A 24,547-nucleotide genomic window follows, 5' to 3' on the forward strand; every position below is an offset into this window, starting at 1 on the left:
TCCCTAGTTTTTTTTTTGTCAGTTCCATCCCGAAGTTTTTAGACTGTAAAATCGATATTTTCCTGCGTATAGGCCAACTTCCAATATCACCACCAGACAGAAGATAAGTAGCCTACTGTTTTAATGTGAAATAAACTACCCATTTCACATCCTAAGCATGGATTTAGTGGTTAAAAGAGAATACATTCGTAGATGAAAGTAGATTTATAAAAAAAATAAAAACGGCCAAGAGAGATACAATGACCGGCAGTTCTGTGGAAAGCCCCAGACACTTTTCTGTGGAATTCTGCAAATGTGTATAGCCTATAATTTTTTTTATTTATGCTTACTGATTTGGATTGATAAAAACCTCAGGAGGAACACAAAGCAACATAAATGAAAGACGTAGTCAAGAAAATCAAGGTTCATTTTATCACAGATGCATCCCTTCCATTAGATTTTCAAGGCCAATAAATGCCCCCCACAACACATTAAATTATAGCTCATAATTACAGAAATATTGTAAATATGTACAACAGTTTTAGATGTTTTTCCCCTCAGGAAACAAATATAAATAACACTTCTTGCATCAGTCTCTGCAATTTCATTATTAAATGGTGCTTACATTTCATACAGTGCTCTGCAAAATCATGAGTGCACTTTAAAAAAAAAGAGAAAAAGAAAACAATCACTGAAAGGTGCAATTAATTTTAGTTGTACAATGAACAAATGTACACTTAAAATATATGCATTTCCTTTACACTTTTAGCATTAATAGTAATGGAAAAAACAAAAACAACCCCTTTAAAATACTTGAAAAACTTGTTCCACAAATTGTTGCAATAACTGGCGCTTTTGTTATCATCTCAAAGGTTTTATAAACACCAGTACATTACCAATTCAAAATTCTTTTACAAACAATTTAACACTGGCTTCTGGTCACATGGTGAAAAAAAAGCAGCAAGAAAATTACAAAAATTTAAAAGTGGAAAAGAATCTGGATATTTTCACCACACATTCTGATACTAATGACTTTGCTGAAATTATTTTTCTGAGAACAGTTCAGAATATATTAGGGGATGTTTTTTGTTCAGAAAGCATATTTTTATCAGTGACTTGTTTTATCAGTGATATTTGTCTAATGTCCGGCTATAGTATAAAACCTATTATTTAGCTTAAACAGCATCATATATATGTACCACTCAATGCTCTCAGTGCAGCTCTCATATTTCTTTTATTTCTCTCCATTATACTGCAGATAGGATTAGAATGCTCATGCACTTAAGTTTTCTCCAGAAGCCTAAAAGGAAATGCTGTAACAATTACTAGTATTGCTGGCCATATCAGACTCAATACAGACTCAATACAAAAAATAATGGATTTTGAAACCTGATGCTCAATTCAAAATCCAAGGCAGAAAAAGGCAGATTTATTAGTTTCTATAATAAATATAAAAAGAAAAAGGGCAAATTCATTCATTATAATAGGGTTAAAGCTAATACAATTAAGGCAAAATAATTAAAGCTGCCTAAATAAAAAAAGGTCCAGCCAAGAGAATGAATTGATCGTCCTATCATCAATAAGTCAATTGTGCATATAGAATTAACAGGCACATTGCATAGAAATAATTTAAATATGAACCTCAATTGATACTTACAAATGGGGATCTGACCATTTTTGGTCATGTTTTTTTATGCAATATTAAACTAGATGCATCCAAACCCTAAACAACATTTTGTTACCTCATTAAACCAAAAAGGCAATGCACAAAACTAAGAATTTCTGTTATAAATATTGATGATAATAAAGCATAGTATTTTATGGGTGCCGACCACTTGAATTTGAGCAGAACATGTCAAATGTTATTTTCTCAATGGATTGAAGATCAGCATCAATCATTTCTTATCGGTTTAAAATATCCTGACCACATTCAAGTTAAAAAGCGTTAATAGCAATCCCAATGAGAGAATCAAGTACAAAAGTATTTTTTCATAACAAATTTTGTGAAATATGTTTGGCGAGTCTTAGATTTATTAATTCTCTGCAAAAAGTTACTTCTAATCACGAATAACTTGAAATAGAGAAATACAATTTCAAAATAGCAGTGGTGAAATGCACTTTAACATCCTCTTTTGAGCCCATTGTCTACATTTACATTGACTGTCAGACATGATTAATATACAGAGAGTTTTATCCTGGCTAATGCGCTAAAATGGCGTGAAAAGGACCGAGAAACTGCTTGGACCAAACAATAAATAAGTAAATAAATAAATAAATATCTTACTGTTTTAAAATTGAATTTTTTTTGGATGATGTTGCAGAGATCAGTTAACAAAGTTACACAATAATACAATAGTCACTACTGCATGATTGTGTAACAACACCATCAAAAACATGTTACATACATTTACTCAGGGATTGCTATGTTCTAGAAATTGATTCAAATAATCAGGAACGACTCTTTCATGAGTACAAAAGGGAAATAAAAACTGGCAGTTGCTCATTATTATTAACGATGATTGTCTTACATAGCAAATCACACCAAGACTAAACCAGAGTGTTTGCTCATCCTAGTTGCAAAAGCCACTTCTTCATATTCTTTAAACAACCAGAATTAATAACAGAGGATTTCAAAGAAAAACAGCCGGAATGTTGTAGTGTTGAGGGAAAAAATGCTTTTGTACGTGCAATCAGACGCATTGGCCCTTAAAAAAAAGGCAATATTGACTGAACGGAATTGAGGGAAGTTAATAAACTTCCTGGAGAGTCTTGAATGATTTTGCTCGCTTGTGTTTGAAATACAATTTGCATCACTCAGTTCAAATATTTGCGCATTTCACTTTCCGTTCAATGCTATACAGTTTATAACTTCAGTCACATGTTTTTTTTGGTTACAACATCCAATATAGATGTCTACAGAGCATCTGTGTAGTGTATTTGTTCAGATAAAAAGAGTTTGTTCACTTAACGTACCGCCTTTTCTCTCTGTGGAAACATCCACCCATGTCTGTCCCATAGCCCTAATCTGTTATTATTGCGTATTAATCTTAAGCGCATGGTCAGGCCAAGGAAATGGATTGACAGCTTGCTGCTTGGGGAAGAGAATTGGCTGAAAAACGTCGAGGATCACGGCTCTGATGGAAGATCTACGGTGGTAGACTTCTTGGGCATTGCCAGAATGCTCTCGGCCTCCTCGTACATCTACAAATAAAAAAGGTTACATGACTGCTTAGTAAAACAGTACTGAATAAAAGCAATTCCGTTTACACTACTGGAAGAGAAGTTACACACTTCAGCTTTGATTGACAGACCATTTGTAATGAAAATCACCAAGAAAATATTATTATTACAGAAAGAGAATCTAGGTTCTGGAACCTTTCCACCTTACTTGTGTAATCTAGATTGTTAAAAACTAGATTGTTAAGTGTCAGAAAAACATCCTGTTTGGTCTATTGAGACAAAAATGTCTTTACCGGAATGAATTGAACATCTTGGAAGAGTTCCTGGATGAAGCGTCGTGAAGCCAGTCTGAACATGCAATGCCCCAGCAAGTAAGAAACTTCAGAATACAGGCAGATGTCATCAAACGCATAAGGAAACTTTTCCTTGATTCTGCGAGGTAAACAAGTTCATTTGACAGAGAACAGGGAAGAAAAAAAAAACTAAGCTCAGCTTTACTTTTCTCTCCCTTCCCATTTTTCACTTCACATTGCCTCATGAAAATAATCAAAAGAATCAAATCAAAAAAATGTTCAGCCAAACAGTTACAGCGACCTTTTTGGGAAATTAATTAGGAAAACATTTGTTAAACTGAAATCCTTGTGAATGAATAGTCTCCTTACGTGAGGAGTCCAGTTTCATTCCCTTTAGTCCCCACTGAGGAGCTCAGGTTGATGACAAGCCGAAGCACCTCCTTCCTCAGAAGAACACGGCAGGCTGGAGCATCCTCTGGAATGTTTTTCACCCCTGGTAGAAATACAGCATGCACAGACAAAAAAAATAAACTCAACTTGTACAATACAAAAGGCTTAATATTGAATTTCTCATCTGACTTTTGCAAGAATTTCTCACCAAGAACAAGCTCTGTGCTGCGTGTGCTTCCAACAGAGCCTTGAGAGACGGCGTCGCTGCAGCCAGACACTCCTGAGAACTTCGACTGAGGCATGACTTCCAGGTTGTGTATGGACCATTCCGTGAATGGAGCATCGGGATAGTCTAAAACGGGGTTGAGGGTGTATAAGAACACGAGGAAACCATATAAATAACAAATTATTTACTAATATATGGTAACCAGACGACCATGATTACAATGAATAATGGGACGTGTCTCGTAAAATCACGTCTGGTCACCACTTATATGGGGTTAGTGAGGCACCAAAATGATGTTGCCTATTTCCTAAATTAATTTGGATAAACTACAGGAACATGCAGCTTACCTGTTCGGCTTTGTGCGGGAGAGTTTGAATTGCAGCCAAGCACACATAGCCCTGCACAGTAAAGGCAGTTCTCCTCATTGTGCTCCTGCAGGCCAGTCTCCTCTGCACCCAGCAGCTGATGCTGGTCCGCACGGCTCACTGCAATCAGCTCTGTGATGCTAAGCTGAGACCGCAGAACAGAGTGCCTGGATCCTTCGCTGGAACCTGAGAAAAGAACAGCATTAAGTAGCTGAAAGAGTAGTGAAGGGAGCTGATTAAACAACATAACCATGTCTTTACCATCTGAATCTCCCAAGAAAAACTTTGCTGATCGGTCCTCTGATGGTGGACTCGTCCTCTTCTGGAAGTATGGTATGTCTTTAATCTAGGTAGCAACCAAAAACAAGGGAAGCAAGTTTCAGATACGAGTTTAAAAGATATTTTTGTATAGTAACATCCTTCTCGGATGATCCACCTTTTGCGTGTGGTCAAAGGATTCACATGGCCATACGCTTGAACTTGCAGACTTCACTTTGAGACATTCGACCGAGACATATTTAATAGGCATGTGTAAAGAGCAATTTTCCCCAGTTGAAAAAATGGGATCGGATAACCAGATTGATTTTAGTACCAGGTGTAAACAGGATCATAGAGTAGTTAGTGACCTGGAACATGCTGTTGATGTCCATTGGCAGAGCAAGGCCAATGTAGTCATCGGAGTTGCCATATGTGGCACTGGACACCATGGAGCGCACTGAGGAGGAGCGCTGCAGGGAGGTCTGACTGATAGGGCTCAGAAGATCCTCTTTATCCAGGGATGCAAAACTCAGAGCCTTGAGAAACCTGTACTCATACAGGAGGGAAGAAATTAGAGAGAAGCATTTGAAAGAAGCACAAGATTGGCAGAGAGAACAGTGAGAAAGGAGGTTTGGACATTTTGGAAACTACTTGTACTGATTCTGCAAAAATGCAGTCTTGCTAGCAGATGATTGGTAGGTTTGTCAATGTGGGAACAGGTTGGTGAAGAAGTGCATTCACACTTCAGAAAGTGAGCAGCTGTTTGTCATTAGCTGCATCATGCAAGTACTGTAGGTCAAAAACTTCTACATGCTTCTTGGAACAAATGCAGGAATGCGGCTAGTGTGGGAATCGGTCTGACCGACTAGTCTGTTCACATCAGCAAACTACTTGAGGGAATTCTGCGACAATGGAGACAGGGCATAGGTTAGAAAGTATTTTTAGAACTACCATCAATGGGGAATGAAGAGAGTTTAATTTGTCCTACTGTGGGAAGGTCATTTCAAAGACTGAGGAGTCATGGTTGAAGAGAATCGGGTTAAGGTATGGGCTGTGGGAGTGCTAATGTGAAATGGAAAAAAGGGGGCAAAGTACGATGAAAAAAAGGCTAAAGGCTAGGTTTTTGTATTGTAAAGCCTTGTTTATACTTTTGCCTTGCACCGCACCGCAAACATCCACTGACTGCATGCGCACTTCAGAGGGGTTTATAGTCAACACGGTCACTGAAACGAAAGGGAGCATATTGGAGAAAAAAAATCCTCTAAACCATCAAAAAAAGTAGCGTTGTAGTTTGGCTGAACAATCAAACTTCAATCTAGGTTTTGTTTTTGTCAAACATTTCTTGGAAAGATTTAAAGATTGTTTTAGAAGGAATGTTGAAACGTATTAATAAAATGATATGCGTTTCATATTTTTTATTTTAAAGATAGAAAATATATAAGCTTAATTTAAGTAAAACATTTTGCATAAAAGCTCTAAAAACATGTTAAGGAACATATAGCGGGTTTTGCAATTTATACGTTTATTATCTCTTGCAAAACCAATTTTAATATTCTAATGGGACTGAATAATAAAAACATATAAAAGGTTTTGATTATTATTGGAATCAGCATCCAATAGTAAAAATATTTCTATGGTATATATTTAACACATCACTTAAAAAGTACAAAATTTAAGGTAGTGTAGGGAATTCACATCAATGCATATGCAATATTCTTTGAAATGCTTATATACTTCCATACATACTCTTTTAGTAATGTATAAACAGCATATGATGTTAAAAATACAAGAAAATGTTGCCTTGAGTTGTTCATTGCTGAATACGTGCTGCGTGCACTGTTCGCTCAAGTTACAAAAAATGGCATGCACAACGCGGCGCGAACTAGAGAAGTCAAAACCAACTTTGGCAAACTCCATGACGACATAATTTGCGTCGTGCGGAGAGTATAAACCAGGCTTAAAAGTGGACGCTCAAACAGAAAGAGAGGAACGTTAGCGCTTGGGATGGTCCACGCACCGTGGAAGCAGTGATCTGCGATGGGGCTTGCTCGAACCTTGGCCCAGACATCTGAAGTGCTTTTTAGTAAACCTGAGAGGGACCATCAGAAACAGATCACATTATTTCCAGAGGGGAGCAGTGATATTAAATGGGCTTTTGGGGGTGCCGTTTCCCTATTACATGGATGGTAACACAACAACATTAATGGGGAATTCTAGTGCTCATTTTTTTGTCTGATTAACACAGATATTTCTAGAATTGATAACATTATGATCCTATCAGTCTGATATCCTTCACAGCCGCATCACAAAAAGGAACAATATAAACTTCCGCTGTCATATCTTTAGTCCTAATGATTTTTCGGAGAAATTTTCGAGTCATCAAACCTAGAAACTTTGGAGCAGGACGATAACGTCTGTGGATGAATTCTGTGAATGTTGTGTCACATAAGTGGTGTAAAGTCTAAAATTGTAAGCAAAAGAAACAGTAAAAGAAAGGTGACGTAAAGACAGGAAAGGGGAAAAGATTCGCAACATCTCAGGGTCCATCTGCTTTACCTGCGTGGTGTGAGTCTGGAGTCCAGGCTGCCAGTTTTCATGGTGATGGCATCAGTGAAGAGCACGTCTTTGGCAGGCGAGGAGAGCGCCTCGCTATGAGAAAGTGAAGGATGGATGCGCTGTTGCTGCAATCGTTTGAGGGTAGCGTAGCCTAGTGCATCCCGAGGGCTGGTGTACATGAAGCTACAGTCAGTCAGGCTTGAGATGGTCGTGACAGAGGGCGATTTAAGAGACTGAGCCCTGCGGGGTAAAGTATGAGAAGAACCTGGGGGCATCAGCAGTACTGAGTTTGATTTGGATAGGGGCAGGTGGTTAGACTGGGGCGTGAGAGAGTTAAGTGTTTTGATAGTTTGAGTGCTAATGACCGTATTGAGGCTAACGCAGTCCGTGTCAATGGTGGACGAGTCCACGCCACCCACAGTCTCTCGGGATGGGCTGGAACTCATGGAGCTGATGCCGCTGGTGGTCGTGTCCGTGTTGAAACTCTGGCTACGGCTTTTAAACTGGGACCCACCCCCAGAGGTTGAGCCATCACCGGCCAGCCTTTCCCGACTGGTCTGCTCTCGTTGGGTATCTCCAACCCCTGAGCTCCGTTCTGCAGTTCTGTTCTGACGTACCTCCTGCTCCCCAATACTAGATGTACTGCCCTGAGTGTCCGAAGTTTTGCTGCCCACAAAAGAGGTCTCCAGACTAATGCTTGGGCTTTTCGGCAAATGCCCGTCGGTAAATACAGGACTGAAAACATCTCCCTGACCTGGAGAGAATATAGAGGGCTCCGTGACTGTGCGTATCCTCCTGAGGCCTCCTAGCGTGGTCTCGCCATGGAGTTTACTGCTGCTGCCAGTGCCTTTGGGGTCACTGGTACTGCGGACTTTCTTTCCGGAGAGGGAAATGAGGAAGCGGTTTCGGACAAGTCGGCTGGAGGCCAATATGGTGAAGGGGCTGCGGTCCTTTAGGAGTTTGGGCCTGAAGTACAGTGGCTGGTCCTCTGAAAGCTCAGAACTTTCCAACTTATCATCATCCAGGATGTACATGCCTGAAAAGTAAGTCATTTAGGCAATTTTACTTTTAGATGTTTATTAAAGGAACCACTGAATACATTTTCACAGTGTGTGCACAAGTATAGTGTGTGGTTTGTTTATCCCCTTTACCGGTTTCTATGCGAGTCAGAATTACTGACTGAGCTTAGTCATCTAAACCCAGTCTTGAGGGTAGATCATGATTTGTGGCTTTCTAAGCCTTACTAAGATGTATTTGGAACACCAATGTGTATAAATGCAGGCCCAACCTTTCCATTAAGTAGAAAAAGAAAGCTTTTATAGCTCAATCTGGCATATTAAGATAAGAAAGTGCAATTGAGAAGAGTACTAATTTGTTGATGCCTACAAGTCTGGGAATGTCTTTAAAGATATTACTAATGATTTGAAGTAAATCACTCCTACATTCAAAAAATAATTTATACAAAATAAATCATATCACGAGCAGTTAATCTGTACCAGGTTTCCAATCAAATTCAGTGAAAAGCAGACTAAAAGTCAGCATAAAAAAGAAATAATGCATGTGAAAGAAATGACACAACTTTGCCCGTAAGGCAAGAACAGGAAGGAAGAAGCAATTTTGTAGCACAAATGATTGAAAAGCATTAGTGGTGCTAAGTAAGCACCATGTGTGGTATGTGCTATCCTGTTTTGGTACATTGAACTAACTTATTCTATCAATATAGTTGAAATAAAGATGAATAAAAATCTAAAAATGAAATCATGTCTAAAGACACAATCCAACAACATAATGCAGGTGGATTCCAAGCTAACACTAATGATATAAACAGGCTTGAAATAAGCAGAAATGGAGCCCATCTGAAATGTGGTTAAAACACAGTGTTGCACTAAAGATTATAAGTCATGGATGAGTGGATGGGAGCGGCACTCACTAGGCTGAGTGGAGTCACTCTCGCTGTTGTGTCTAGAACTGGTAGACTCAGAGTTCAGGCTAAGGGTGCTGGGCGCTGAAGACAGGTGGATGAGGGGTTGCTGTTGTTGCTGCTGCTGCTGTAGGTTCTGGTGCTGATCAACCTCATCCGGCACCACAGGCCAAAGTTGTCTGCGATTGTGTCTGACTGCATCCCAACCCTGCAGTTTGAGCAGCTCACAGCCCTGCTTAGTTTTACAAATGAGTCCCAGAACATAAAGACACGTCCTGAGAAAAAAAAAAAAAAAAAGAGAGGCAAAGATTGTGAGTAAGGCAAAAAAGAAACAAAAAGACTAGAGAGTGTGTAAAAACAATAAAATGCAAGATTGCCAAATAGTAGGGGAGGAAGAATGACAATTCAATGAGTCACCCCTCCCCCCCCCCCCCCTTCCACACAAAAAACCCTCTCATGATAGTTTCTAAGAAGTTCATTTTGAAACTATGGAAAAATGTGGAAGGGTACACTGTTAACTTTCGGTCACCTCACGTCTACTCTCACCCAGATTGGTAAGCTGTGCAATAGCTTCACTTTATTGCATAATCACAAGCGAGCAACAAGAGAATGTTGCAATGCCAGTGTCTTTTTTGTATATTTCACTTCTGATAACAGGAACCACACATACAATGAAAAATGCACCATTTCCACTCCAATACAACACTTTCTAAAAAAGAAACATTGGCTATTTAATATGTTTGCATTATATTGTCAGACATCTTTTCCTCCACTTGTTTATTTTTTTGTTTTTCCCAAGCAATTACAGAACCAAATAGTCCCAAAACGAAACTTGGAGCTAAACCGAATGTCCTTTGTTTTGAGCTGTTTTTGGAAGACACTGTGCAATTTTAGATCAGATGCACAGATCCACAATTGTGCATCTGACTTTAATGCCATTTCTTAATTTTGCCATTATTGGCAGTATGCAGCCAGACATATCCAGTAATCAAGAATACATACCCCCTAATAGACAGAACCTCACAGTCATGGGCAAGAGCGACGATATCTGGAATCACATTCTCTTCCTGTAAGAGGTTCAGTCCCCAGTTAGACGTGCCAATGTTTCCCTGGAAGTAAACAGAGTGAGTTTAGACTTTAAATAATATTTACTAATTGACAATTATTACTACAAAGACAGTAGTGAAAACAAGCTTCAACATGTCTTATTCTCACAAGACAAATACCAAAACCTCACACACACGTTGGGTTTCCATGCTTTATGGGGACTTTCCATAGACGTAATGATTTTTTTGTAAATTATACATTTATTTTTTTACATTTGGTCCACACAATGTAGGGTTTACCAGGACCACACATACACACACAGCAGCTCACCAGGGCCCAAAGAGCAGCTTTAAGCTGTTTGATGCCCTCCCATTTGTCCAGAGCTGGGCAGCGCACTGTGTAGCTCAGATCTGAAACTACATTCTGTCAGAGAGAGAAAAGGCATTATATGAAGAAATGTGTCAATAAATTATTTAAAAAAAAACCACATACCTGAGCTTCCAGCAAATGACAGCCTGTCTTATCATGTACAAGTTGCCCATACAAATGCACAGGAAGAAAAACATTTGGTCTTTGTAACCTGTAAGAAAAATGTATTAGAGGCTGAAGAAGATATGGATGACATTTTAAATCATGATATGAACTACTGAAATTAAAAAAGATAAAGTTCCCAGGAAACCTTTGGTTGCTCCGTCGCACATAGTTATCCCCATCCACTGGTTTACGGTAAGTAGTGAGTGCTTCATTTAGCTGTTCCTCTATGAGGTCCACATACTTGAGGTTGTATTCCTTCAGGGGAACAAAAGTAGTTTGACAGAATGGTTAAAGTAAGTTTGAGTTTGAATACTTTATTCTAATTCAAGTACACTACAAATCTATGGACAAATAATAAATAACATGTAGAATATCATTTTTTGGTGTATCTAACAATCCAACACTTTTAATAGTGCAAAACAATGGTAAAGATACAGTACCTTCTGCCACTTTTCCAGCTGTTTAGTGACATATCCCCTTTCATTTAGATAGGAGAACCCTTTTGGAATGGACAAGAACCTGGAAATGGATGCCACATCATCACATGAAAAGAAGCAGTTAGTTTCTTATGCAAAATAGACCCTTTTCAATATTACTGTAAGCCAATTAAACATACATTTTTATACACAATGTGCTTCAAAAGATTAAAGTGGAACAATTCAATAATGCATTGACCAATGCTATTTTCAGGAAATCTTTAAAATCTCTGTGTTTGGTCAAAGATGGTATATTTGAGATACAGATTACTGAAGACTGATGATTTCTGAAGGATCATGTGTTTTTTTCTAAGACACAAAGACTCATGTCTTCATCTGAGAGCACATAATTTTACATACTTTTCTGAAAAAATGCTAACAATTTAGGTGTACATATTTTATGTGGAACAAATATGTAGTGCACCTTTAAAGTCAGACCTCTGGGTTATATAGTGTAGTTATACAGGGAATATCTGAGCTTTACCGTAGCAGCAACAGCACACCCTTGTCTCCCAGGTGAGTTAGTGCGGGCTTCATCTGAATCAGAGCGTGTAAGTTTGCCTAAGACAACACGATCATGAGAAAACAGCATGAAAATAGGCATGTATTCACAAGCCATGATATAACGGTCCATCATTGATATTCTGGCACAGAACTTGTTGTATATGCTAACTGTTTACAGATCTTCATGACAGATTTCTGGAGCAAAGCTACACCGGCACAGCCCAATCAAATCACACAAGTCTCTCCAACATCAATACATGTTTTATCATTTTACCTAGATCAGCCTCAGCTAAACAATTTTCTGCCAAGTTGAACATCTCTCCCTTATGCCCTTATGGGTAAATAGACTTCACCTTGTCCTCACAGGCCTCATCGAGTATGTCCAAAGCCTCCACCGAGATGGCCTTGTTGCGGTCATGTAGCTGAGTCACCAGCAGTTCAATACCCCAGTTGCTGAAGAACTCTACGTTAGCTCGGAGTAACACCCGCAGATGCTTGGTGGCGTACAGCCTGCAGTTCTGTGCCAAAACGTTCAAGAATTATATTACTGATCCATAGGGGAATGCTTTTACCAGCATGCTTTGCTAAGCACAGCCGAGTTGAAATGTATGGCACCAAGACAAACACGCTCAAAGGGTAGTAGGTCTTTTTCTTACGTCAGTGGCAGCAGTGAGGATCTTTGAGAGGATGACTCGAGCTAAACCATCCCGGCTGTAGTCCAGTGTGGAAATGATCAGCTTGAGAAGATGGTCCTGGTTCTTCAGGGAGCACAAGTTCAGGAGGCTGTCAAAACGACGAAAAAAGAAGGTTAACATTGGCAGATTCCTTATATTGTATATCCCTAGTTTGCTGATAAGTTCTAGGCTAACCATTGGAAGACACTGCACTTCTCAAGCATCTTAACACCCTGTGGGTGGGCTGAGAGGGTGCCAAGGAAGAGGAAGTAGTGTTGGCTGACGGTGGTGAGGAGGCCGTTGCTCTGCAGACTACGATCTGGTTTTAGCCCAGAGGATGAGGACAACCACTGCACAATATCCTTTACCAGGTCCTCAAGATACCCCTGCCCATCCTGAGAAGACACCAATGTGGAAAATGAACGTTAAGTTAGAGGAATAGCTCAAAATACTGTCATCTATCATCATGTCATTCTTTCTTCTGTGAAACACAATAGGAGAAATAGGAAGGAAGAAAGTTATGAAACAACATGATAGTGAGTAAATAATGGGTGATAATAGGCTCAATTCTTTGGTAACTTAATTTTCTCTCACTTCATCTGACTCCAGCAGGAACTCAATGAACTGACAGCCCACCACCGTTAATTGCCTGGCCTTGCTGTGGTCCAGCTCCAGGCTAGCATACAGCTTGCTGCTAGGCTTGTAGAAGAACAGCAGCCTTCGTACAAACCTGAGTAAGAAAACGTAGGATTTACAGCAATGAATGGTGGACGAAAAAGTCCTAAGAAAATTTCTAAGAATAGTAAACTAAACTCTACTTACTTGTGCATCTGTTCATCTTTGTTGTTTCGAAGGTTGACATTTGGCCACTGCATCGTGATTAGAAACAAATTAGAAGAGATACCACACTGTATTTAATTGAGAAAATGTGAGAGATGCTTTTTGCCAAGTTGACAAAATATAATATACTACCATTCAAAGATTTGAGGTCAGTAAGATTTCTTTTGTTGAAAGTACCGGTAATTCGTTTTGTTATTCAGCAAAGATGCATTAAATGATCAAATGTGACGGTAAAGACAAAAAATGTTTTTTTCAAATAAATGCGGTACTTTCTATTCATTAAAAAAAAAAAAAATCTTGGGCACAAAGCAACATTTTAGAACGATTTCTGAAGAACCATGTGACATGGAGTAATGACTGCTGAAAATTCAGTCCATGAAGTCAAGCCATTTGTCCATTTAGAAATAAATAAATAAATATTTTAATCCAAAATCTCATACCTTGAGTATGGTACTGATCAGGACCCAGTTCCAGTCCAAATTCTGTTTATGATTAAGTATCTGACTGTCTCTGAGGTTCATCATCAGGGCCTCCTCAGTGTCCTAAAGAACACAACAAATATGTAGATCACATCCAAGCCAAAATATCCAAGAACTGCTTTCTTCCAGTCACCGGCACATACCTTAATGATAAAAATGTCTCTCTGGGGCCTGAGGTGCTGGTCCCGACTACAATGGGCAGCCAGCGATTTGCGAATAATTAGGTCCAAGTAAAGACTATTGGGTTTGGGGCCTCGTTTCTTCTTCTCATGAAATCGCTTCAAGTAATTGATCGCAGCACTGGCCCGCCTAAGGAACAACCAAAAACAACCCCCTCAAACTGCAGAAATAATAATCACGTAACTCTGACACTGTACTATTTGTGCTGTTGGCTATGAAGGACAAGACAGCTAACTCACAGTCTTTTCTCCTGAGGAATGTCAAAAGAAGCAGCCATGTTCATAAGTGTGGGCAGGCAGTGCAGGTGGTGACTATGAGAGTGAGGGAGAATGGTGTTTGCCTGAAAATAAAATGAAGATCACTCAAGGTCATTTGAGGTATAGTACAAGATTAAGCTGTATTTAGTGTTTCTTTCATTCATTTCAGTAATACCATATGCAGGAGTTCCCCTAAGAGGATGGTTGCACGCACTGAAATGCTATCATCACTGCTAGTGATCACTTCAACCAGGCCCTGGAAGAAAAATAAAAACATTATGACTTCAGAAGCCTTGCAAAAAGTGCAACATGGACTACTTTCAGGGTTTTTTGTTTAGTCCTTTTCGGAGGCTGACAGTCTCTGGTTATATATGCTTGTATTGCATGGAAAAGAGCAGCATGAACATTGTTCAAAATATCTCCTTTTGTGTTACATGTCAGAAATTAAGTTAAGACATTAGGGTGAATAAATAACGACTGATAAAATGGACTACTGCTTTAAAAGCCTGTTTTCTTCAAGAACGTTCACAAAGATGGTGCCTTTCCAAATGCTATATTACCTCTAGAAGTCCACAGTGGATGAAAGCAGAAAGTAGCAAGGCGAGATAGTTATCCATCAAATCAGGTCTGGGTGGACACAAAGAACACAAACACGTGTCAAAACTTTGAAGTTGCACACATACAAAGCTATGAGGCTTCATTAGCTAGCTCAGTTTCAGGGTTAGTTAAGCCCACCAAATGCTCTTACCTGGAGCGTGCCCTATGTGGAAGTATTATTTTTGCTTCTGATGCTACGAAGCCATCTGACAGTCTCCAGCTGTCCTGAAACCTACTGGGGTCTGAAGAGGGGACACAGGAGATTGTTTGTTTCTGTCAATGTGAGTTGACTTCAGATGTGGTTGATGTCTGGAAATGAATATGTTAATCAGTGCAAGCAGACAGCGGTAGCACTCACCCACACTGAGAAGAGCTTCTAGAAAATCTTGTGTCACCACGGGAACAGGGAGTCTGAATAGATCATACATCACTTCCAGCAGACCTCGCTGAGAACAGAGTGATAGACTGTGATAAAGTACCTCATAATGAGTCTTAAGTAATCTCATTGTATAACATATAGGGCTTATTATTATTATTTTTGTTATAATAAATACCAGTAATTTAATTACTATCATTATATTATAATATAGGGCATCAAAATATCTAATTGTGATAAAACTTATGAAATAATCTTATTTATTAATCTCATTCTTTTTTATGCATTCAATTCTCAGAACACTAAATAAGCCTTTGTGTAACCATCAAGTTTCAGCAAAATGTGTTGATCTCATTCATTGAAGATTTCTCCCAACAGTGTTCTTTACTTGCACTAATATATTAAAAACACATATTATGCACCATATTTAGTGTTGTAGCTTTTGAAATAAAAGTAAATGGCTGTTTGTTTTGCATGCTATGTGTACTGCAAGCTTTATAATTATATCCTTTGTCATACCCTCACTTCCATATTTGGTATACACAGCAGACCAATGAGAGACTGGATTCCAGAGTTGCCTGACTTGCAGAGATTAATGATGCCTGGAGGTGCAGTGGGACAAAACAACAGGTTCAGTCTAAGCAGCAATAAACAAACTCCTACTGCAATGAGGTGCACTCATGAGGAAATTCCATTTAAAAGATGCATGATGTATTACAATATTCATGCACTCATAAGCTGGCTTCTTTGGTAAACTTTTTTGATGCATCATTCTAAGATGTGCATTGTTACACAAATAACCTTATAGAGTATTGATTGAAAACTGGGCCCATGAAAATTCCATTAATTTATTTTCAATAGTTCTTAATTAAACTAACGGCAGCATTGACAATGTGAAAAATGGGGCCCTGGCAATAACTAATTGTATGTTTGACATATTCTATGAAAGATATTGAGATATGTTTACCTGACCAAGAGCGAAGTGAAGCAACAATTGACATCTTACTGGCCAGAAATCGAGCCTCCCTGTCTTCTCTGTAGAGAGAAATCCCACACATCTATATACATGCAGCCAATAAAACTTGCATGCTTGCCTCTCCAATGGGAACTTCTACTATGAAAAACCTTAAAACAGCACACTCACTTTAGTTGACTCTCAGGCGTGTCTGGATTGTGTCTGTAGTGAAAGTCTGTGTAAGGTGCCAGGATTTGCTGGAAAAAGTAAATAAAGCTTTACTGAACACCTTTTAAAATGTAAAACATACATATCATATTATCCGTAAAGGTAAAGACAAATTAACCAGACTAAAGGAATAAGAAAATATAACAGTAATAATAATATAATTTAATTATTAGTAATAAATGAATAGTAATTAAAACAATTATATAAAAAATATATATATTTCTGATGGGTTGATTGTTGAAGACAGTTGCATACCTCTAGCTCCACATCCGAGCGAACGTATTGCCGTGTTTGTGGGTGATTGAGCAGGTGCAGGATGGTGGTGATCAGAGCCTCATTGATTCGACTGAGCTGACAGTCGATTACATTCTTCAGGATGGTGCTGAGACCGCCCCTCTTGGCCACAATCTCAGGGTTCTCCAGTGCTGCACGCACAAACATGGACATGCGTGAGGTCAAACATCTGCGTTCACAGATTGATACATTACAGAGTGTGCGAACCCACCAAGTTCACAGATAATGGCGATGCAGGCCCGTACCATACGGTCCCGCTCCTGCGGTCCATCATTGCCCACGGCAATGAGAGAGTTTGCGACTGAGCTTGGGAAGAGCAGGGCGTTCACAGTGATCATCTGGAAAATCGTTGTAAAACACAGATACTTCCATCAATGACAAAAACAACACACTGTACGTCGTTAAACAAATGGGCGAGTGTACATTGTGAGATCACAATTTGGATAATTTTTGTTTGAGTGGAACAATGCAACTATTCTGATTCAGAAGGTTTTGATTCAAACAGGTTTAATTCAGATGGTAAATCAAATATCAATTGACCCGACCGTTCGCAAAGGCCCGCCCTCCTTAGTTACTGTCGCTATGCTCGACAAGCTACGCCGCTCTCATGCCCCACCATGTTCTCATGCAGTGAGAAATACATCGTGGAGCAGAGGAGACTGATAACACGCTGACAGTACAGGACAGACCAGGTTACTTTTCGGTTACTTTTGATATTAAACGTATTAAACAAAGTCTCACGTTTCAAATTTGGTAATTTTTTTAATACATTTAAACAATAAATACAGTTTTGTTGCTCTTTAATGTGTCTGTCAGATCGCTGTAGAGCCTCAGTTAAAGCTGCTCGTGAACCGATCATCTCTTCCTTCTAGTTCATTTATTGCATCAAATAAACATGAATGAACATAAGGAATGTCGTTTTAACCGCGAAAAGACGTCAGTACTCTCCGCTTCTCAAGTTCAAATCCTCCCATGTTAATCTACTAACTCTCCTGACTGCTTTGTCCGACAAAAATGGCGGATGGCGAAGTATGATTGGTCAGATCACCTGTCAATCAAGCTCCTTACGAAGGGTCAATTCAGTGTAAAAAAAAAAAGAAAAAAAAGAAAGGGGGATGGGTTTCCTTTTTTCATTATGGAGTGAACGCAACTAAACATCAAGAAGTGTTCAGATCTCACCTTTCTCACCAATCTGAGAGCTTGTGTGCGTTCCACCTCGTTACTCTGCTGGATGTCAATGCACCTGCAGGTTAAAAGGTCAACATTACGCTAACCAGTCAACAGTGAAATGCACCTCGAACCCTAATCACATCCTTTTCCTACTCAAGATCTGACATGCTGGATGTTCAGACAGGACAGAGAGACAGCGGGATACAGAGGAAACAGCACACAACGCTTCAAAATGACCTTAACCGGATGCGACTAGCTCTTCACATGAACTCCTCTCTCTCACACACACAGAATGGGAAACTAACAAGAGATGATCCACAACTCACCATACATTAACATCAAGTCTTGTTTTTGATGGAAACAGTTAGCCCTTATCCCACAATACCTAGCTCAGACTTGAACTAAACTGCTCAAATGACTGGCCTGTGCACAGTGCTATGAAAACACGTCATACAGACCTGGCAATCAAGTAATCCACCTGGAGACGCAGTACTTTCTGAAGGATATTACTGTCTCTGATGAGGTAGCGGAGAGAACGCAAGCCAGCTGCCCGCACCTCCTTAGCCTCATTGAGCAGAGCCAACCTGAGGCTGTCAAAGAAACAGAAGAGACCACATCAAGACTGCATTTAAACTGGAGTAATGTCACATATTTCAGAGTAAAACGTATCATTCACTGAGAAATAATGTTTTATATATTTAATATTCTGCTCAGGCAGACTTGGTGACTCACATGTGTTATTACAGAGGAGGAAAAAGTCATTTCATTTAAATGAAACGTTACATAAACAAATCTAGCATCCTCTGATTAATCATGCACAGGAACGTTTATGAAGAAAATAAATATGGTTGATTTTAATGCGCTACCAGTCCAGACGCCAGGACACACGGGGGATTTTTTGAAAGAGGTCTCATGCTCATCAAGCCTGTATTTATTAGTTTAAACAGTAATATTCTGAAATATAATTCCAATTAAAATAACACTTATATTTGAATATATTTTTAGGTGCAATTTATTCCTGTGATGGTAAAGTAGAATTTTCAGCAGCCATTACTCCAGTCTTCAGTGTCACATGATGCTGATTTGCTGCTCAAGAAACTTTTCTTATTATTATCTATTTTAAAAAAACAGATGTGCTGCTAAATATTTTTGTGGAAACTGTGATGTACTTTTTTTAAAGTTCAAAAGAACCGAATTTATTTAGAAATCTTTTGTAACAGAAATATATTTAATGTCACTTTTGATCAATTTATTGCATCTTTGCTGAATAAAAATATATATTTCTTAAAAAAATAAAAAAATAAAAACTTTAAATGGCAGTTGTTTTTTAAATTTAAATAATAAAATAAATAAATAAATAACTGAGAAAAACTAAACAAACCCCCCCCTTCACTCAGATCAGATCAACGCCACACCTTTGATCCTATCATATGACTCACCATATGATAATTTCTTCAAAGGTAAAGCCAAACTTTTCCTCGGCGTGCCCGACATTGCAGAGCAGCTGTATTGGAGACACAAACAAGCACTTAGCATTTATTTTGCTTGGCAACAAATTGAGACATTGATAAATCTACTTGTACTCAAGTATGCAAATAATTGCTGGAACACTGCAGGGTATTTCACACAGAGAAAAAACAAGCTCATGCTCAAACAGTGTTTTTTTTTCATCCACAGGTGATTTATACAACTGATAGCATTGTTGACATGATAAAACCTGCCAGACTGAAGGAGCTCATGATCGCCTGCTGAATTATGACAACGCTGAATCAGGAAATATGAACAGAGATTTCCTGTAAAGGTTACCAAATATGCGGGGGTGGGTAGTGATTGACGCCTGTGACAGTTCAATTAGAAACAAAATAACAAATGGGATGGCAAAAACCACATGACATGTAATAGTAATAGTTATGCCAAAGAGCCATCAGAAGTGTTCCTGTCTCTTCTTAAAGGAGTAGTTCACTTTCAAATAAAAAGAATCCTTATAATTTACTCACCCCCATGTCATCCAAGATGTCCATGTCTTTCTTTCTTCAGTCGAATTTTTTTTTTTGAGGCAAACATTCCAAGATTTTTCTCCATATAGTGGACTTCAATGGCAACCAACGGTTTGAAGGTCCAAATGTCAGTCTCAATGCAGCTTCAAAGGCTCGACACGATCCCAGTCGAGAAATAATTTAAGAAAAAAAAGAAATTACATACTTTTTAACCACAAATGCCTGTCTTGTACCATCTCTGAGATGCGCCACACATTACGTCATCACATTGAAAAGGTCACGTGTGATGTAGTCGGAAGTTTGAAGGAGAACCGTTCAAAGTTATTGTATGTTGAATGACACATATTTATATGTATTTGTGTCAGTTTATTGTTTAAAATGGTCCTTACGTGTGCATATCCTGGATGTTTAATGATGTCTCGCGTGACCTTTCCAACGTAATGCATGGCGCATCTCAGAGATGGTACAAGACGGGCATTTGTGGTTAAAAAGTATATCATTTAATTTTTGTTTTAGAAAGTGACCAATCTTTTACGATAGATAAGACCCTTATTTCTCGACTGGGATCGTGTCGAGCCTTTGAAGCTGCATTGAGGCTTATGATTGTGACATTTGGACCTTCAAACCGTTGGTTGCCATTGAAGTCCATTATATGGAGAAAAATCCTGGAATGTTTTCCTCAAAAACCTAAATTTCTTTTCGACTGAAGAAAGAAAGACATGGACATCTTGGATGACATGGGGGTGAGAAAATTATCAGGATTTTTTTATTTGAAAGTGAACTAATCCTTTAAGCCCACTATTAGACTGGCAAGCACCTCACACCTTCAGTCTTGTACTGGTTCTGTGCAGCTGGCAAGCATCAGAATATCGCAACTTGAAAGATCAGGAAAAGATCATGTGTGTGCTGTTGCCCTTCCCCTGTTTATGTTCAAATGCAAAACTGATCCAGATACAGCACTGCACTGCAGTAATCTGAGGCTTTGAGAGCATCTGAAATTTGGTTAATTGCTCAGGTCTGCTCCGATCCTTTTATTTTAGGCCAGATCCTGTAAGCGTGGGGCAGAAAAGCCCCCAGGACTCGACTGTCGGAAGCCATAAAGTACTCCGTTTACTCCATTTCACCAAACACCGGTAAGTATTCACATACAGGACTCCAGTGTTGTAATACTAAACAGATGTACCAGATTGGAGAGGCTGCTATGCATTAGGGATAGATTTTCAACTAGTTTTTTCAAAAACTGACAAGTTAATTTGAACTTTTAAGTCACCAGCATTCTTCAAAATATCTTCTTTATGTTCTAAAGAAGAAAGACAAAGGCTAGGAATGACATGAGGGTGAATAAATGAGACATAATTTTCATTTTGGGTGAACCATCCCTTTTAATGATAGTGAACTAAACCTAAAAAAAACAGTCATATGTAGTTTTCATATCCCTACAACGCATGTCCTGCAGTATCAGAGTGAGAAAACAGTCTGATAAGTTGGGATTTAGGCAGTTAAAGTCAGCGTGAAACGAAAGTTGCGATAGTCTTCTCTTCCCTATTGTGAAACGGCTTCTGCGATGAGAAAATAAATGTTAGGGCGGGACTGGATTTCATCCTTCGGGAATTGATTGGACCGTAGGAAGTTGCTAACTAAATTGAGGCAGATCTGAATGCCAGTTTGCAGTCAGTTGTGGAAGATATTTAGTCCCACCCTCCGTCAAGGCATTTGTCATGAAGAGAATATCATATACAATAAACACTGCAAAAAATATATATTTTCATTTTGAATTCATTGTGACTTTAACAACATTTATCCCAGCACTCCCTGAAATTACCCAGTTCCACTGAAATTACTCAATCCACTTTTGAGATGACAAACCTTGATGAAGTTGTTCAGGTGGCCAAGTTTACGCATATTCGAGACTCCCTGCTGTTTGGCCACATTCTGGAGGATCTCTCGCATGTTCTCAGAAGGGTCTAGAAGAAAAAGATGACAAGAGCTGTGAGTTGTGAGGTCATCAGGAAGACTGAGATGGGAACAGAGACATTACGTTCTGCCTGGAACAGCAAGATCGAAGTAATCCACACCACTTCCACTATTGGTGTGCTACAAATGCAGGTAGCAGAGAAGTGCTTTTTGGGATGATTATCAAACACTGTATAGTAACATTAGAGAAAGCACACAAAAGCATATAAGATTCAAACAATAACCAGACAAGCACGTTACAATACAAACATCTCACAAATGAACAGCTTTACATAAATAACACCCTCTGCTCAGTTTTGTAAGGTCTTGTAATATGCATCAAGATCCAGTGAAATGTCCACCAAACTGCAGTTCTACTGGATAGAACAAACTATGTAGCTAATATAATACCAGGATTGGATCAATTTGTCACAGGAATATCTAAAAAGAAGACTGACCAATTCAGAGCAAGTGTGAGAATTCAAATATTTCAGTCTCACTCTTAATATTTCTATTTTTTTGTTTTTCACAAAAATCTAAACTATGCCCTAATGCAAAATTTGTTTTTACGACTTATTTTCCCCAGCAGTCACACAGGATATATGTTCAGTCATCTGTGCCGAAACAAAACAAAAATCGCCAACCACAGAGACGCTCCCTGTTGCCAAAAACAGTGAAGATCAGGTCTTGTCTAAATGCAGGTACACCACCTTCTAATTCAGCAAGGAGGCATTAAATTGATCAAAAGTCACAGTAAAGATATTTATAAGTTACAAAAATATTTCTATTTCAAATAAATTAACTCCTTTTTGAATTTTGGACTTAATATTCATCAAAGAACCCTGAAAAAATATTAAGCAGCATTGAAATTGTAGTAAATGCTGCTGACAAAATCAGACAAAAAAAAAAATTATTTCACAATTTTACTGTTTTTACTGTAAATTGGATAAAATAAATGCAGCCCTGGAGAGAGCATATAATAGACTACTTTAAAAACCAACAAAACAATCAGCACCAAACTTGTCAACAGTAGTGAATGTCAGCAGGAATTCATGATGGAAACCAACAGACAGTGCAGCGTTGCTGGAATACGACAACTGGATTAATACTGTTCGATTCAGCTCAGAAACTGAGGCAACCTTTTTCCAAGTTAAAAAAAAAATCTAGCCAGCATAGCAATAACAACTTATCCCCGGAAGCGGGGCTTCATCCAGAAAAGGCCTTACACACAGAGGTCATATGGGAAAAACAGCCTCAGGGTAAACCTATCAGCAAAGACAGCACACAATCATGTGCAGCAACAGCTAATGAGCTACTATCCCCCACAAAAACACTCAAATACCAAGTAATACCAACGTTAGTTTGGTATATATTAGTAATACTCTTTAAAACATATACAGTATACATTTTGTCCATTCAAAATTTTAACCCAAACAATGGTGCTTTGAAATAGACACACTGTATAAAACAGACCCATAACAATCTTATTACTAAAAAAAAACTAAGATATTGCGTGCACAAGAAATATAAAAAAAAACCAATATGGACATCAAGCTGTGGCAAGATTTTGATATGTCTGTTGAGCTGTACGGTGAGAAACCAGAAGCAGTCTGATCTATCAAGATCTGAATTATTTCTGAATTACTTCACCGGAATGAATTAATTAAAAGGTAAGAATATACAACAAGATCCATTTAGTTAACAATACATATGCATTAACTAACAGCAATACCTTTGTTAGAATATTTATTTAATCTTTTTTTATGTTAATTAATAAAAATAGAACTGTTCCTTGTTGTTAGCGCATGTCATCTCAAGTCCATTAAATTATATTATCAACATACAACTTTTGATTTTAATAATGCATTAATACATGCTGATATTAACATTAACTTAGATAATAATAAATGGTTTAGACGCATTCCCATTGTTAGAATTATTGCAATATATCTGACGTCAGCTTACGTATGATTTCTTTTAAACAATCTAAAAGTGAGTTTTGCATGCTTTCTGCAGCACTGTGTTTTGCTTTCTACAGTCTTTGGACCCTACAGCCCTGCTATGTTGGACATGAAAAAGAGATGCATGATATTCACATATCATGCATTCTTTATATAATAATAAAAACATTAAAAAAAAACTCTAACACCATCTGTTTTTCTCTGTATTTAAGTATTTTATACCTATATGAGCATGGATATGGATGTGTGTGATGCTGTTGTCTTGGTTTAAGGCTATGTCTCAAACCCTAGTACCGCAAGCATTTTGGGGCATCATAGGCGGGTTTGGGACGCGCGAGGCTGACACTCCAAACAAGCCTATGATGCCCAGAAATGCTGTCTAGGTGGGCAGTTCACAAGGTTCATTTGACTTACCTCTTGTGAGATCGAGCGGTACATTTTCCTCCCCACTGTCATTCCGACCTGTTTATGTAAAACAAAATTAGACATTGAGAAAAGGACGCTTGGGGAAAGTGTAGCTGACGAAGACTGCATCATATTATCCTGAAGCATCTGTCAAGCGGCCGAGAGGAGTCTGTTTAATCTCACCTCGCATCCGTATACTTCGGATAGGACGGCCTCGGATGCTGACCGCCATCTTTTCCAGACACATTCACAACACCGGAAACCTCGAGGAATATCGCGAGAACCGGACCTGGGCAGACTGTTGCGTTGATATCATTAGCGGCCGTGAACACTCGAGTGCGAGTTGATGAGCGTCTGTAACAGTAGTTGGACGCATGAATGAATATCTATATCTGCAATAGACTTCAGCAGATGAGTTTGCTAAACTAACACAATACAACAAGACAAAGGCA

At 38.7% G+C, this 24,547-nt stretch overlaps 1 protein-coding gene across 4 annotated transcripts; it reads right to left on the reverse strand.

Moving 5' to 3' along the window:
* Positions 1-388: 388 nt before the first annotated feature.
* rictorb (RPTOR independent companion of MTOR, complex 2b) lies at positions 389-24,357 on the reverse strand. Of its 4 annotated transcripts, XM_079586237.1 has the most exons (39): positions 24,279-24,357; positions 24,105-24,152; positions 21,643-21,740; positions 19,219-19,283; positions 18,238-18,369; positions 17,789-17,852; positions 16,821-16,947; positions 16,571-16,740; positions 16,277-16,344; positions 16,100-16,167; positions 15,652-15,734; positions 15,115-15,202; positions 14,908-14,998; positions 14,720-14,786; positions 14,335-14,415; positions 14,142-14,242; positions 13,866-14,031; positions 13,684-13,785; positions 13,226-13,272; positions 12,998-13,133; positions 12,599-12,798; positions 12,386-12,512; positions 12,083-12,247; positions 11,710-11,786; positions 11,190-11,268; positions 10,895-11,004; positions 10,708-10,795; positions 10,546-10,638; positions 10,171-10,277; positions 9,178-9,443; positions 7,248-8,283; positions 6,709-6,780; positions 5,060-5,237; positions 4,695-4,779; positions 4,416-4,619; positions 4,051-4,194; positions 3,822-3,945; positions 3,453-3,591; positions 389-3,180 (listed from the first exon to the last, which is right to left on the reverse strand). In XM_079586237.1, the coding sequence occupies exons 1-39, from the start codon at positions 24,340-24,342 to the stop codon at positions 3,106-3,108; spliced, it is 5,235 nt and encodes a 1,744-aa protein (XP_079442363.1). In that variant the 5' UTR covers positions 24,343-24,357; the 3' UTR covers positions 389-3,105. The 4 variants fall into 4 exon arrangements, with proteins under 4 accessions (XP_079442363.1, XP_079442364.1, XP_079442361.1 ...); XM_079586238.1 differs by lacking the exon at positions 6,709-6,780; XM_079586235.1 differs by having other exon boundaries at positions 3,822-4,194; positions 24,279-24,355.
* Between the last annotated feature and the right edge of the window lie 190 nt (positions 24,358-24,547).

The sequence above is a fragment of the Phoxinus phoxinus genome (genome assembly GCF_949152265.1).
Source record: "Phoxinus phoxinus genome assembly, chromosome: 17".
NCBI classification, from domain to species: domain Eukaryota; kingdom Metazoa; phylum Chordata; class Actinopteri; order Cypriniformes; family Leuciscidae; genus Phoxinus; species Phoxinus phoxinus.